Genomic DNA, 12,164 nt, shown 5'->3' with positions numbered 1-12,164 from the left:
AAGAGGTGGAGAGAGCCGGGTATCCTTGAGTTCAGGCATAGCTGTAACAATGGTCATCCTGGCCCCTGACTGGGGAGGACCTGGGGGCTAACATACCCTGGGCACCCAGTACAGCGAAGTCTGGACTTTGACAGATGCTGTTCTCATCTCACGGGTGTGTGAACCAGTGGAACCAGGACTCCATACTAGGCTGACTTGACTTCTAAGCTGCATCGCCCTGGGACAGGGAGCAGCGCTCTGTGTGTGTAACTGTGAAAGTCTGGAGTTCAATCTTCAGGCCAGTCGCCCATCCCAGCCCCCCACCCCTACTCCACCGGTGGTGATCTCTACTCTCTCCTCAAATTGTGGGCTTCTCACAGTTGAGTAGAAGAGACAATTTCCTTCACAGTGACTCTCTGGGGGCAGACATGGCCTGTTGATAGGACGAGGCAAGGTAAGGGACTAGGCAGAAGCTGGAATTAAGGCCCATTCAAGAAAAACCACCTACCAGTGTCTTGGACGTCCCCATGCTCCATGACCACCAGGGGGCAGCTCTTGCCTTGCCACAGGACCTCGGTTGCACACCCTCAGATTAGAGGCCCAGAGGAGGAAGACCCTCTACTGATGAAGAATGGCTGAGTCAGTCCTCCCCAGATTATGTGGCGTGTGGCTTGTGTAGGTGGTTTGGCGAGGTTAAATAATTTGTTCAAGATCATGTAACTAGTTTGTAGTGGAGCTGGCATTTGAGCCCAGGCTGACTCCACGCCAGCATTCTTAACCATGACATTGCTGCTTCTCCAAAACAAAACTCTAGATCACTGCAGTGATCATAATGTATTATGAAACAGAGCTAGAAACAGGGACATCCAGGGGAAAAAAGATGCATTAATATAAAAGGGGCCAGGGGCACCTGGGTGGCTCAGTGGGTTAAGCCTCTGCCTTTTGCTGGGGTCATGATTTTAGGCTCCTGAGATGGGGGCCCCACATCGGGCTCTCTGCTCAGCGGGAAGCCTGCTTCCCCTTCTCTCTCTACCTGCTGCTCTGCCTACTTGTGATATCTGTCAAATAAATAAATAAAATCTTGAAAATATATATATCTAAAAGGAGCCAGAGAGGATTGTGTGGTGAGGGCTGGGTCCATGACTCCCCAGGTATTGTGCCTGTAATCCTCCTCTTCTATGTGCTGTGCTGTCACGTGTAGGTGTGTGAGGCACATACAAGAATGTGTGGTATAGTCTTGAACCAATCCCTGTACAACGTTGGCGTTACAAACTCAAAGTCTTTCCTTTGTGTCTGTAAGAATATTTTTCATATAAGGGGCACTTGGTAGTTTCTCAAGAAATGCTAGCTAAACAGCGAATAAAATAATAATGAGTGGGTTTACCAGTGGGTGGTAAGTATTGGCAGAACACAATGAGTAAAGCAGACCTCAGCGAGAGGTATATTCTTTTAATGAAGATCTGAATATGAATGAGTGCAGACCTCTCCATCAGGTTGCTTTCACTCAGCCAAACCACCCAAGTCAACACATCTAAGTAAAACAGGTTGATTGCTATGCAAATGAAGCTTCCAAACAAAGCCCCTAGCAACCGCCTGTCTCCACTGCCAATCAGCTTGCTTCTCCTAATCCCCTCCACTAGAGAATTTCTAGAAGAGTCCTGGGGGTGGGTCTGCCTAAAGGGAAGAGAACAGATGGGGTGGGCGGGGGCACTGCTGAGCCCAGATGATGGGGGAGTAGGTTAGCTCTGAGCCCTGAGGGCTCCTGGAGGCTTATTCCGGGTAAATGGTTGGTCTTCTTGAACCTCAGGAGGTAGGGGAACCACATCCTGGTCTCACCCTCCCACCCTAGTGTGAGCCCTCCCTTCCCCCTCAAACTCTTAGGCCACAGGACGATGTGTAGCCCGATGCGGGGCTTGATCCCAAGACCCTGGGATCATTACTGGAGCTGAAGGCAGAGGCCTTAACCCACTGAGCTACCCAGGCACCCCTGCTGAGGTTCTTGATAAGGGATGTGTGAGTCCTGTGTGTCATAGGAAGCTGCCCGCCTCCATCTGGTGACCAAAGGCCTGGCCACAAGCAGTGGGTTGTTCTTTCTCCACCCAGACCTTACTTCTCAGATCCCCTTTGCCAACGGCAACACCCTCCGACATGACCCAGATGCTGTTGCTCATCTTTATCATGGTCCATTCAGGTGAGAGGGCTTTTGAGGGGTGTGGGGCCAGGAGGAGCGAGGATGGGGAAGGCTGACATGGAGGCCTGAGGGGAGTGGCCAGGAAAGGAGAGTGGGAGCTGGTGGGGTCCTCCGGAAACCGAAGCAACGTGGACACCCCCAGTTCACAATTACCTCCATTTCTCCATGTTGCCCACTGGGTGGGTCATACTCCAGCTTCCATCCCTGAGGTCCTTTCTTCTATCCTACTATCCTAGTAAGATAAAGTTGAAGAACCAGTATAAAGGGCTTGAAGGGAGGAAGAGGTAAATTTTTTTGGAAGGGGTCAATTTTAATATGATGAGCTTAATAAGCCTATTAAACAAGGCTTATTATCTAGGGTCTAGATATAATTAGGAGTTTGGGAGACCTAATTAACTCTAAGGGAAGTTTCTTAGTGAAACCGATTTTAATTAACTGAGAGACGTTAACTATCAGCCATACCCATGAACTAAATGCAGTGTGGACTCCAGACCCACAGCTTTAGCATCAGCTGGGAATCTGGGCAAATTCTCAGGCCCCACTCTAAACCCGCTGAGTAAAAAACGGGGAGAGTCAGGCCCAGGAATCTGTTTTAACCGACACTCCAGGTGATTCTGATGTGCTCTCAAGCTTGAGAACCGCTATAGTAGACGAATGGCAGGTAAATTTCACGAGCTAGAGAATCTAATCGGAGATTTTACTAATTGCTTTAATTCATCAATTTGGTTGAGTCAAATTGATTTCAATCAATTATTGCTATGTCTTCACCTGAAGACTTTATTAGTTAATGCTCTTTAACAAAAAACAAAGTAGTGGGGCACCTGGGTGGCTCAGGTCATGATCTCAGGGTTCTGGGATCGAGCCCCGCATCAGGCTCTCTGCTTGGCGGGGAGCCTGCTTCCTCCTCTCTCTCTGCCTGCCTGTCTGCCTACTTGTGATCTCTATCTGTCAAATAAATGAATAAAATCTTAAAAAAAAAAAAAAGTAGCAAGGGTGGTGTACCATATACAGTTTGCCATTGGTATGAAAGTAATGGAATAATATAGTGAATTATTAGTTAGCTAGGCAGCCACATTCATTAATGAGCTCCAATTTCAATGGGACAGGTTAAGTTTCAGCAAGACACTACTAGTGAAGGTAGCCGGAGAGTGATGGGATAGAGTGAGGATGAGAGTTGGCACAGGAAAGGATTTAAAAAACTATTTAATAAGCCATATTAAGAAATGAGGCTGGTGGAAAGGAAGGGGTTTCATGAGGCAGTAAAGTGCTTGACCCTCTGGGTCCTCCGTGGGTGGGGACACAGCTGGGATATTCTACTGCAAGCTCTCTTGTCCTTTCTCTGTATTGTAACCGGGGAGGTGTTTCTCTGGGTCTTCTCTCTGCCTGCCAGGATCCTGTGCTCTCTGGGTGTTCCAGCCCCCTGAGATTCATACCCAGGAGGGCACCGCTGCCTTCTTGCCCTGCTCCTTCAATGCCAGCCGAGGGAAGTTGGCCATTGGCTCTGTCATGTGGTACCGGGACAAGGTGGCCCCAGGGAAGGAAGTGAGGAATGGGACCCCGGAGTTTAGGGGCCGCCTGGCCCCTCTTCCCCCTTCCCGTTTCCTCTGTGACCATCAGGCCGAACTGCACATCTGGGACACCCAAGACTGTGACTCTGGAGTCTACGTGTGCAGGGTGGAGGTCCTGGGCCTAGGTGTTGGGACAGGGAATGGGACTCTGCTGGTGGTAGAGAAAGGTGAGATGGGAGTCCCCACTCTTCCTGGAAGTTGGGAGTCTTTCCCTGAGTCCCCTGCTCTCTGTCCATCCCTGGGCCTGCGCCTGCTTCTTCCTTAGGCCCCCCCTTTCCCCCTTTCTTCTACCGCCCCCATGCAGGACGTCCTCGGCTAGGGGCCAGCACCGTCCTCCTCCTTCGGGCTGGATTCTATGCCTTCAGCTTTATCTGTGTGGCCATGGGCAGCACCATCTATTACCAAGGCAAATGTAAGGAAGGGGGCCAGGGCAGTGGTGAAGAGAGAGCTGGAGGACGGGGAGACAAAGAACAGCAGAAGAAGGGTTGCGGCACCGAGCAACTCCTGTCGTTTCTCCTGCAGGCCACTGTCACCTGAGAACACGCTGCCACTTCTTAGATGCCTCTGATGAGTGATTCCAGAACCCAGGCATCCAATTCTCTTCAAGAGACCCCAATAAATTCTCAGCCCTGTCGCTAACACCTTCTTAGGAGTCTCATGTGTTTCCTTTTCCATTCTCCAGGTACCCCAATATGTCCCTCTCTGGGGTCCCCCAACTCTTAACTCTCCCTTCTACCAAGCCCAGCCTGGAAAGGTCCAAGGAGCGAGCTTCCCAGTAACTGTGCCTGGCGCCCCCTCCCATCACCATCCCAGGGCTCAGCACCTCCAGCTCTCTGGGTGCAGGAGGCTGAGGCTAATTGCTTTAATTGCTAATTGCTTTACTAATTGCTTTAATTCATCAATTTGGTTGAGTCAAATTGATTTCAATCAATTATTGCTATGTCTTCGCCTGAAGACTTTATTATTTAATGCTCTTTAACAAAAAACAAAGTGAAAAAACAAACAAACAAACAAACAAACAAAAAACAGTTCTCCTGAGAACTGGGGAGTGTCAGATCTGACCCCTACATGTCAACTCCCCATTCCAGTCAGGCCCACGTGTGGGCTCTTTCTGGCCTTCAGGAGAGCCTGGTCCTTCAACACCTTTCTTTCCCTGAGAAATTCCTACTCAGCCCCAGAACGGGTGGAAAGATAAGTCATGTAAGTGTTGATGGCGGCCCTGTGGAATGGCACGAAGCTGAGTTGCACTGAGAAGCCTGAAACACAGAAGATGGCGAGACACAGTGTTTACTGGGTGGACCGCAGGGTCGGCCTGAGTTCAGGGAGGCATCTGGGGGAAGCTCTGGTAGCTTAGTTCTTGGCAATGCAGGCATATTCGGTGCTGGGGTCTTCCTTGGTGCCTTCCCTGTGGCCTGGGTCAGGCCTCTCACTGCCGGGGATGGGGAGCAGAGATGCGTAGTGGAGCTCTTGCTCCGAGAGCTGGGCCTGGGGCAGGGAGAAGTGCTGCTGGCAGGTGGCCAGAAAAGCCCCCTCCCCCCTGTCCTTCCTGTGTGCTGCTGCCCACACCCTTGCACCTCTCTGTCTCCTCAGCGCCCCCACCTCTGTCTCTGCCAGCCTGAGCCCCTGTTCTCTTCTCCCCTCGCCTCTTCTCCCTGGGTCTCTGTTGTTCTTATTCTCCATCTCTTTCTCTTGCCTGGGTCTCTCTTGTTCTCTCTGTTTCTTTCTCTCTCTAGTTTCTTCTTCTGTCTTTCTCCTTTCTGTCTTAGTCCCTTTTCCTTTCTCTACACTATTTCCTTTTGCTCTTCTCATTCTTACGTCTCTCTTTCTGCCTCTTTTTTCTCCGCCTCTCTGGCTCTCTTATGCCCCTGCTTTCCCTCGCTTCTCTTGCCTTCACCTCCCCTTCAGCCCTCAGCCTCCTCTTGCCCCCATCACCTTGTTCCCAGCCCCCAGACTCACCCAGCTCCTCTCCAGCCTCCTCACTGGAAGAAAAGAAGAAGCTCAGCAGGCCTTTCCCTCCCTTCCCCCCCCCCCCCCCCCCCCCCCGCCCCAGAGGGTATTTCCTCACTCGCTGACATCTCTGTGGTTCCCATGGCCAAAGCCCCAGTCTCTCTTTTTGGACACTCTTTTCTCTCTCCCACCTTCCTGTCCCAGGGCGGGTGGGAACCGATGGGGACTTCTGGGAAAGCAGTAGGAACAGGTGTGGGTGGGGGCGACCCCAGGGGATATGTTGTGGGTGATGGGGCTTACCTTTCCGATGGAGCCGGCACAGACAGGCGGACACAATGACCACAGCCAGGAGCAGGAGCCCTCCCAACCCCAAGCTCCCACCATATACGTAAAGACATAGCTCTGCAGGGCAAAACGGTGAGTATCAGGGTCCCATTTCTTCCTTTGTTACCCCATCCTCCTGGTTGACCGTGGGCATCTCAGCCCCACTCTCCAACAGTTTTAGAGGTAGAAAAACATACTCAGGTTCTTCACTCCAGATCGGGTTACCTCACCTCCTACCAGAGGTGCCCACCTCTCACGGGTTCCCTCACTCATCCCTGTGGTTGCCTCACTCACCCCTCAGGGGCTTCCCATGGCCATCCCTGCTGTCTCTGGGTCTCCCCATGAGGTCCCTTGCCCACCTGCACCAGCTGTCCCCTGGCCATCGACTCGAGGATGGACAGATACTGCTTTCTATCCTCTCTCTGTTCCCTGTATACTCCCCACCCTCCCTGTGCTGCCCATTACCTTCCATTAGGTCGAGCACTGAAGACTAACCTGGAGGTCAGGAACCTAGAACTGCTCTGCAAGGCTAAATGGCCTGGGCCAAGTCACGTGTCTCCAGTTCCTCATCTGCAAAGTTACAATTGTTCCAGGGCTGAGGAGCCCCACTGATGTGCCAACCCTGACCTAAGGCACTTTGCTTTTGTCGTTGCTAAGCCTCACAACGTAGGGGATTATGGTGCCTGTTTTAGTGGTGAGGAACCTGAGACTCTAGTCCAGACTCTAATGAGGAGGTCCAGCCTAGAAGTGGGAGAGCTGGCCTTGAACCCCAGAGCTCCAGAGCACAACCCCTTTCTTCTCCCCTAGGCTAACCAGGTGGTTCATGGGGGCCTCTCCAGCATGGGGTAGTTCTAAGTTCTGGTGAGGGGCTGACAGAGGGGGAGGACCCGGGGTTTCCAGTGTGTGTGTGGACCAGTGAAACCAAGGGGAGGTGGTATCCAGAGCTACCTGGCAGCTGGGAACGCTCCCTCAGCCCAGAGCCACTCTGGGGAGCAGGGCCCGATGTGGCTGGTATGGGGAGCCACTTCCCATGGACAGACACTGCTGGGGCTGAAGTGGGGCATGGAGGAGTGTCTGGGCCCCATAACTTCCCCTCAGGCACTTCCTGCCCTGCAACCACTGGTTCCTGTTTGAAGGCAAAGAGGGAGGTCGCCGTCTTCACACCACCAGAGCCAGCTGCACTGACCAGGGTCTGGAAACTGGGACCCTGCTGGGCTCAAGAGGAATGCTGGGGTGTGTGTGGGGGTGGGTTGGGGAGCAGAAACACAGGTGGAGAGGAGGGCCTGCAGTCACCATGAGGGGAAGTGGAGGCAAAAGTGGCTTGTATTTAATTCTTTGGGGAGCAGAGACAGAGGCTGGACAGCAGATGCCTCCAGGGCTCAGAGAACCCCAAAGCCATACTGTCTTCTGTAATCTTAGCTTCATCTCACCGTGGGGCATGACTGCCCCTCCCTGCCCCGTTTTCCCACCAGGGTTCCTGCTCTCTCCCAGCTTATCCAGAGCCCGTGTGGCCTGTGCGTAGACAGACTCCAGACTGTGGGAGCTGCCTGGGTGGAGAGGTGTTGCCACTTCAAACATTCTTGCCCCTCCTCCAGCTTTAACATCTCCCCCAGTCTGGATGCCTCCCTAGCTCTGTCAGGAGAGGAAGTTAGGCTTTGAAGGTTAGTTAGGGTTACAACATCTTTCCTTTCAGACTCTTAGGACTGTAACTAAGCCTCTAAACTCCCTCAGCTCCAGCCATCCTGTTGCTTCTGCTAGTAGTCAGTGAGCGTGTGCCTCCTCTAGGTACCTTTACTCATTAACTTTTCCCCAATTACCCCTCCCACTGCCTCCGCTGAGAGCTCATGATCCCAGTGTGTATGTGTAGACACACACCCAGGCTCCCACGTCAGAGTGGAAGCTCTGGTAGATTTGGGGTAACTTGCCTGGTGTTCTGGGGCTGAATCAAGCAGGGCACTTGACTGATTAACGAACAGAATCAGAGGCAGCTAGACTAGATAGATGTACAGGAGTACATGAGTACTGCTGATAGTCTAGGACAGAAAGCTGGTGACAAGTTGGTGTTGGGGAAGGAAGTGGGGGCAATCTAGGTGGACTTCCTGTAGGAGGCAACATTCTGATGTTGCGCACAGAAAAAAAAAGGGCAGTGATCCGAGACCTTCTGGATAGACACCTGATGAAGGCCTCTTAGTGGCACAGAGATAGAAAGGGAGATGGGTGCTGGGGGATTGCACACCCAGTCGTTAAGGAGGGTGAAGACTGGGGAGCTCATATGAAGGCAGGAGGTAAGGTGGATATCTGTGCCTGGGTCCACATGCATTTGCATCTCCTTCTTCAAATTCAGAAAATTCCTGGTGTTTCTCCCCTTTCCCCCCATCCACAACACTCCCCACGTTGGACAGCAGGACAATTCATGTTTGTTTGTTTGTTTTTTTTTCACACATTTTATTATTAAAATGTTCAAACAGAACAAAATTGAAATAGTTTTATAGTGAACATATCCATACCACCTACATTCTAAAATAGACAGTTTTCTATATTCGCTTGATCACATACCTACCAATCTATCTCATTTTTTGGATACCCTTCAGAGTTGCAAACATCAGTACACATTTTACCCCTAAAGCTCTTACCATGATTATCAGTGACTCGAGTCCAGCTTTTGTTTCCCTATTTCTTTTTTGGGGGGCTGAGGAAGGCAAGATTTACATACATTAAAATGCACAAATCTGAAGTCAGCACTCAGGGGTTTTTTTTTGTTTTGTTTTTTTAAAGCTGTCTTGTGATCAAGGTTCTGGAGCCAGACTGCCTGGGTTCAAATCCTGACTCTGCCACTACTGTGCAGCCTTCTATAAATTCCTTAACCTCTCTGTGCCTCAGTCTCTTCTTAGAGTTTTTGTCAGGATTAAAAGAATTATTATATATATTTCAAAAAAAAGAATTTTTATATATAAAGTGTGTAGATTAGAGGCAAGCACTTGCTAAGTGCTATTTGTACAATAGCTATATGTTGTTATTATTATTATTACCTAATTGCAGAGATGTCATCAAGAAGGGGACATGATCTGAGACCACCTCCAACTTCCTTGGACCTGGTCTTTTCTCTCACTGCACTGTCTACCATACCATTTGTTCCTGCTTTGTTTTGCTTCCTCATTCCTTCATTTGTCCTTCCTTCATTTATTCCAAAACATGTAGTCAGCACCTGCTAAATAGATGGGGCTCACTCTAGACAGCAAGCTCTTTGAAGGTGGGGCCATGCCCTATCACTCTCCCATCTACACTCTATGGAGGAAGGGAGGTAATGCTCATTTCCATCCCTTCTCAGTGAGTCAACAGGCAGTGGAGAGGCTAAGGTCCCTTTCAGCTGCTATATGTATTTTTTCCTTTAAAGCAATGCTCTTTTTAAAATTTATTTTTTTAAGATTTTATTTATTTATTTGACAGAGAGATAGAGACAGCAAGAGAGGGAACCGAAGCAAGGGGAGCTGCAGAAAGAGAAACAGGCTTCCTGCTGAGCAGGGAGCCCGATGCGGGGCTCAATGCCAGGACCCTGGGATCATGACATGAGCCGAAGGCAGCCACTTAACTGACTGAGGGACCCAGACACCCTCAGCTGCTATTTCTGTGGCCTGGCTTAACTCGGCTTCTCACCAAGCTCTGGGGGTTACGGGTGAGTGAGGGAATGGAAGGAGGAGATTTGGTCTAGTGCCGGCATAAGCTCTTCTCAGGGACCCAGATATCCATCCCTCAAGACCTCAGTTCCTGTCCTCCTATTCCAGCCCTTGACCTCAGGGATGTCGACACAGCCCTCCTTCCAGCACCCACCACTGGGGTGTAGAAGAATGCAGACCGCCCTTGAAATCTGGAGTGTGGTGTTCTTGCGTAGCTCTGCTGCCTGACTTTTTGTGAGCTACCTTCCCTCTCTGGGCCTCAGTTTCCCTCCCTAATGAACCATAAGATCTCTAAGGCCCCCTCCAGCTCTACCCTATAAGTCTGTCTCTTCACCCTGACTTCTTCCCCAGTTCAGAGAACCTGGGCATCCAGCTGCCCCACCCCAGCTCTGGGTAAACAGGAAGCTGGGTGAGGGGAGCAGGGGTGTGCGGAAAGTCCCAGCCAGGTGTGTGGGTCTATGGGGAGGGGGTGGCCCCACCCCTGAAGTATGAAAGCCCCCCTGCCCTGGCCCTGGCTCAGTCTCAATGGGGTCACTGGGGCTAGAGGGCAGGGGTAGGAGGCCCCAGGGGAAGGGCTGCCTCCTGCTGGCTGTGGCAGGAGCCACTTCCCTGGTGACCCTGCTGCTGGCTGTGCCTATCACTGTCCTGGCTGTGCTGGCCTTGGTGCCCCAGGAGCAGGGAGGAGGCCTGGTGAGTAGCGGCAACAAGCCTGGAGGGGCTGCGTGTTGCTGATGCCCACTTACCTCTAGCTATGCCTGGGGCTCTCTTGTCTCCTCCTGCTCAGTCGGCTTGGCTGTCCCTGATGGGGATGCCTTGTCTGCCTCTTTGTTGGTCCTCTTTCCATTGTTCCCGTGATGCTGTTGTGTCTTGATAGCTCCAAGCTCCTTCCTAGTTGTCTAGCTGTCTCCTCTTCTCTTCCCAAGACATACTCAGGCCTCCATCTCTGCCCAAGAACATATGCCTTGCTGGCTCTCCCTCCCAGGGAGATGTATGTTGGGGATGGGGCTGGTAGTCTTGACTAGGCCTGGAGCTTGGGTCTGCGTTGGGAGGGGTGGGGATGGCATCAGCTAACACTGAACTCTGGGCACTGTGACCCCACCCACCCAGGTAACAGGGACGGCTGACCCGGGGGCGCAGGCCCAGGCCCAGCAGCGTTTGGGTAAGAGCAGACCATCTCCCCTTTCCCTACTCCGGCCCTTCAGGGAGGCCCAGCTCCCATCCAGCTGCATCCCTCAGTGAACTCATCCTTCCCAGAATCTCGTCCTGGTGCCCTTTCCTCTCGGGGGGTACCATGCATGGAAGGCCGCCCTGGCCCGCAATCGTGGACTCTTTCCCCCCTTCCAGGGTCGCAGGAGCTGCCAGAGGAAGAGGCAGAAACAGATTTCAGCTCCAGGCTCCCCGCCGCCCACCTCATAGGTAAGGATCTCACAGGTAGTCCAAGGATGCTAGCGCTGCTGCCCACGGTCCCTTTGCTCTGTCATTGCAGGGTTCGCTTTCCGACCTGCTTCACCACCTCTGGTCCCTAAAGCGCCCACCTTCCTCTCCTCCCGCATTCCATCTCCTTGCTTCCCTTCTGGAGCTGTCAAAACCCCTCCTAGATCTCCCCACTACCCCACCACCGGGCTCCGCACCCCACACTCTGGTGCCCTCAGTCCCCTCCCCCAAATCACTGCAGAGGTGGCGCGCGCGCCCTCGCCCCGCCCCCGGGCTCGGATCCTGCTGGGGGTTAACAGCTCCGACTCTCCCACCTGCTCACCCTCCCAGAAGTCCCGGGCCGGGATCCTTCCTGCAGGATCCGGCACCCGAGCGCCGACAGGCCCCGGTTTCTCCGCAGGCGCCTGGACGAAGGGGCAGGGGCTGGGCTGGGAGGCGAAGAAAGAAGAGGCGTTCCTGAGGAGCGGGACGCAGTTCTCGGTCGCCGAGGGGCTGGCGCTGCCGCAGGACGGCCTCTATTACCTCTACTGTCACGTCGGCTACCGGGGCCGCGCGCCCCCTGCCGGCGGGGGCCTGCTGGACCATTCGGTCACGCTGCGCAGCCGGCTGTTCCGGGCGGGGGGCGCCTACGGGCCGGGGACTCCCGAGCTGCTTCTCGAGGGCGCAGAGACCGTCACCCCGGTCCTGGACCCGGCCCGGACGCGCGAGTACGGGCCCCTCTGGTACACGAGTGTGGGTTTTGGCGGCCTGGTGCAGCTCCGGAGGGGCGAGAGGGTGTACGTCAACATCAGTCACCCCGATATGGTGGACTACAGGAGGGGGAAGACCTTCTTTGGGGCGGTGATGGTGGGGTGAGGGCGGGGGAAACGACTGCCTGGTAGGGACGTGTGACTCAGCCCAGGTATTGGGGACCCAGACGCCAGGGACCCCATGGCGGTGGGGAAAATGCAGGAGACTGTCCTGAAACTGATGGCAAACCTGAAGAAAATAAAGAATGTAAAGCTTTAGTGCTGCGGAGCACGGGTGCCCAGGTCTCTCATGTCTTGA

The 12,164-nt window shown here is 53.0% G+C and overlaps 3 protein-coding genes across 7 annotated transcripts; 2 read left to right on the top strand and 1 right to left on the bottom strand.

The window, feature by feature from the left end:
* Nucleotides 1-222: 222 nt before the first annotated feature.
* NCR3 (natural cytotoxicity triggering receptor 3) lies at nucleotides 223-4,382 on the top strand. The gene is made up of 5 exons (XM_032847151.1): nucleotides 223-241; nucleotides 2,083-2,170; nucleotides 3,561-3,905; nucleotides 4,043-4,150; nucleotides 4,261-4,382. The coding sequence occupies exons 2-5, from the start codon at nucleotides 2,128-2,130 to the stop codon at nucleotides 4,311-4,313; spliced, it is 549 nt and encodes a 182-aa protein (XP_032703042.1). The 5' UTR covers nucleotides 223-241; nucleotides 2,083-2,127; the 3' UTR covers nucleotides 4,314-4,382.
* Nucleotides 4,383-5,009: 627 nt separating this feature from the next.
* Nucleotides 5,010-10,696, bottom strand: LST1 (leukocyte specific transcript 1). 4 transcript variants are annotated; one of them, XM_032847157.1, is made up of 6 exons: nucleotides 10,427-10,696; nucleotides 9,039-9,217; nucleotides 6,475-6,579; nucleotides 5,804-5,914; nucleotides 5,695-5,717; nucleotides 5,010-5,223 (listed from the first exon to the last, which is right to left on the bottom strand). In XM_032847157.1, exons 3-6 carry the CDS (start codon nucleotides 6,479-6,481, stop codon nucleotides 5,089-5,091), a joined length of 276 nt encoding a protein of 91 aa, XP_032703048.1. In that variant the 5' UTR covers nucleotides 6,482-6,579; nucleotides 9,039-9,217; nucleotides 10,427-10,696; the 3' UTR covers nucleotides 5,010-5,088. The 4 variants fall into 4 exon arrangements, with proteins under 4 accessions (XP_032703048.1, XP_032703045.1, XP_032703046.1 ...); XM_032847154.1 differs by lacking the exons at nucleotides 5,804-5,914; nucleotides 6,475-6,579 and adding an exon at nucleotides 5,986-6,087; XM_032847155.1 differs by lacking the exons at nucleotides 5,804-5,914; nucleotides 6,475-6,579 and adding an exon at nucleotides 5,986-6,087 and having other exon boundaries at nucleotides 9,039-9,214.
* LTB (lymphotoxin beta) lies at nucleotides 9,959-12,143 on the top strand. 2 transcript variants are annotated; one of them, XM_032847148.1, is made up of 4 exons: nucleotides 10,012-10,373; nucleotides 10,791-10,842; nucleotides 11,028-11,099; nucleotides 11,518-12,143. In XM_032847148.1, the coding sequence occupies exons 1-4, from the start codon at nucleotides 10,209-10,211 to the stop codon at nucleotides 11,970-11,972; spliced, it is 744 nt and encodes a 247-aa protein (XP_032703039.1). In that variant the 5' UTR covers nucleotides 10,012-10,208; the 3' UTR covers nucleotides 11,973-12,143. The 2 variants fall into 2 exon arrangements, with proteins under 2 accessions (XP_032703041.1, XP_032703039.1); XM_032847150.1 differs by lacking the exons at nucleotides 10,791-10,842; nucleotides 11,518-12,143 and having other exon boundaries at nucleotides 9,959-10,373.
* Nucleotides 12,144-12,164: the final 21 nt, after the last annotated feature.

This window comes from Lontra canadensis, unplaced genomic scaffold (assembly GCF_010015895.1).
Source record: "Lontra canadensis isolate GAN:19392208 unplaced genomic scaffold, GSC_riverotter_1.0 scaffold186, whole genome shotgun sequence".
Taxonomy (NCBI): domain Eukaryota; kingdom Metazoa; phylum Chordata; class Mammalia; order Carnivora; family Mustelidae; genus Lontra; species Lontra canadensis.
This window is presented reverse-complemented; position numbering and strand designations above follow the sequence as displayed.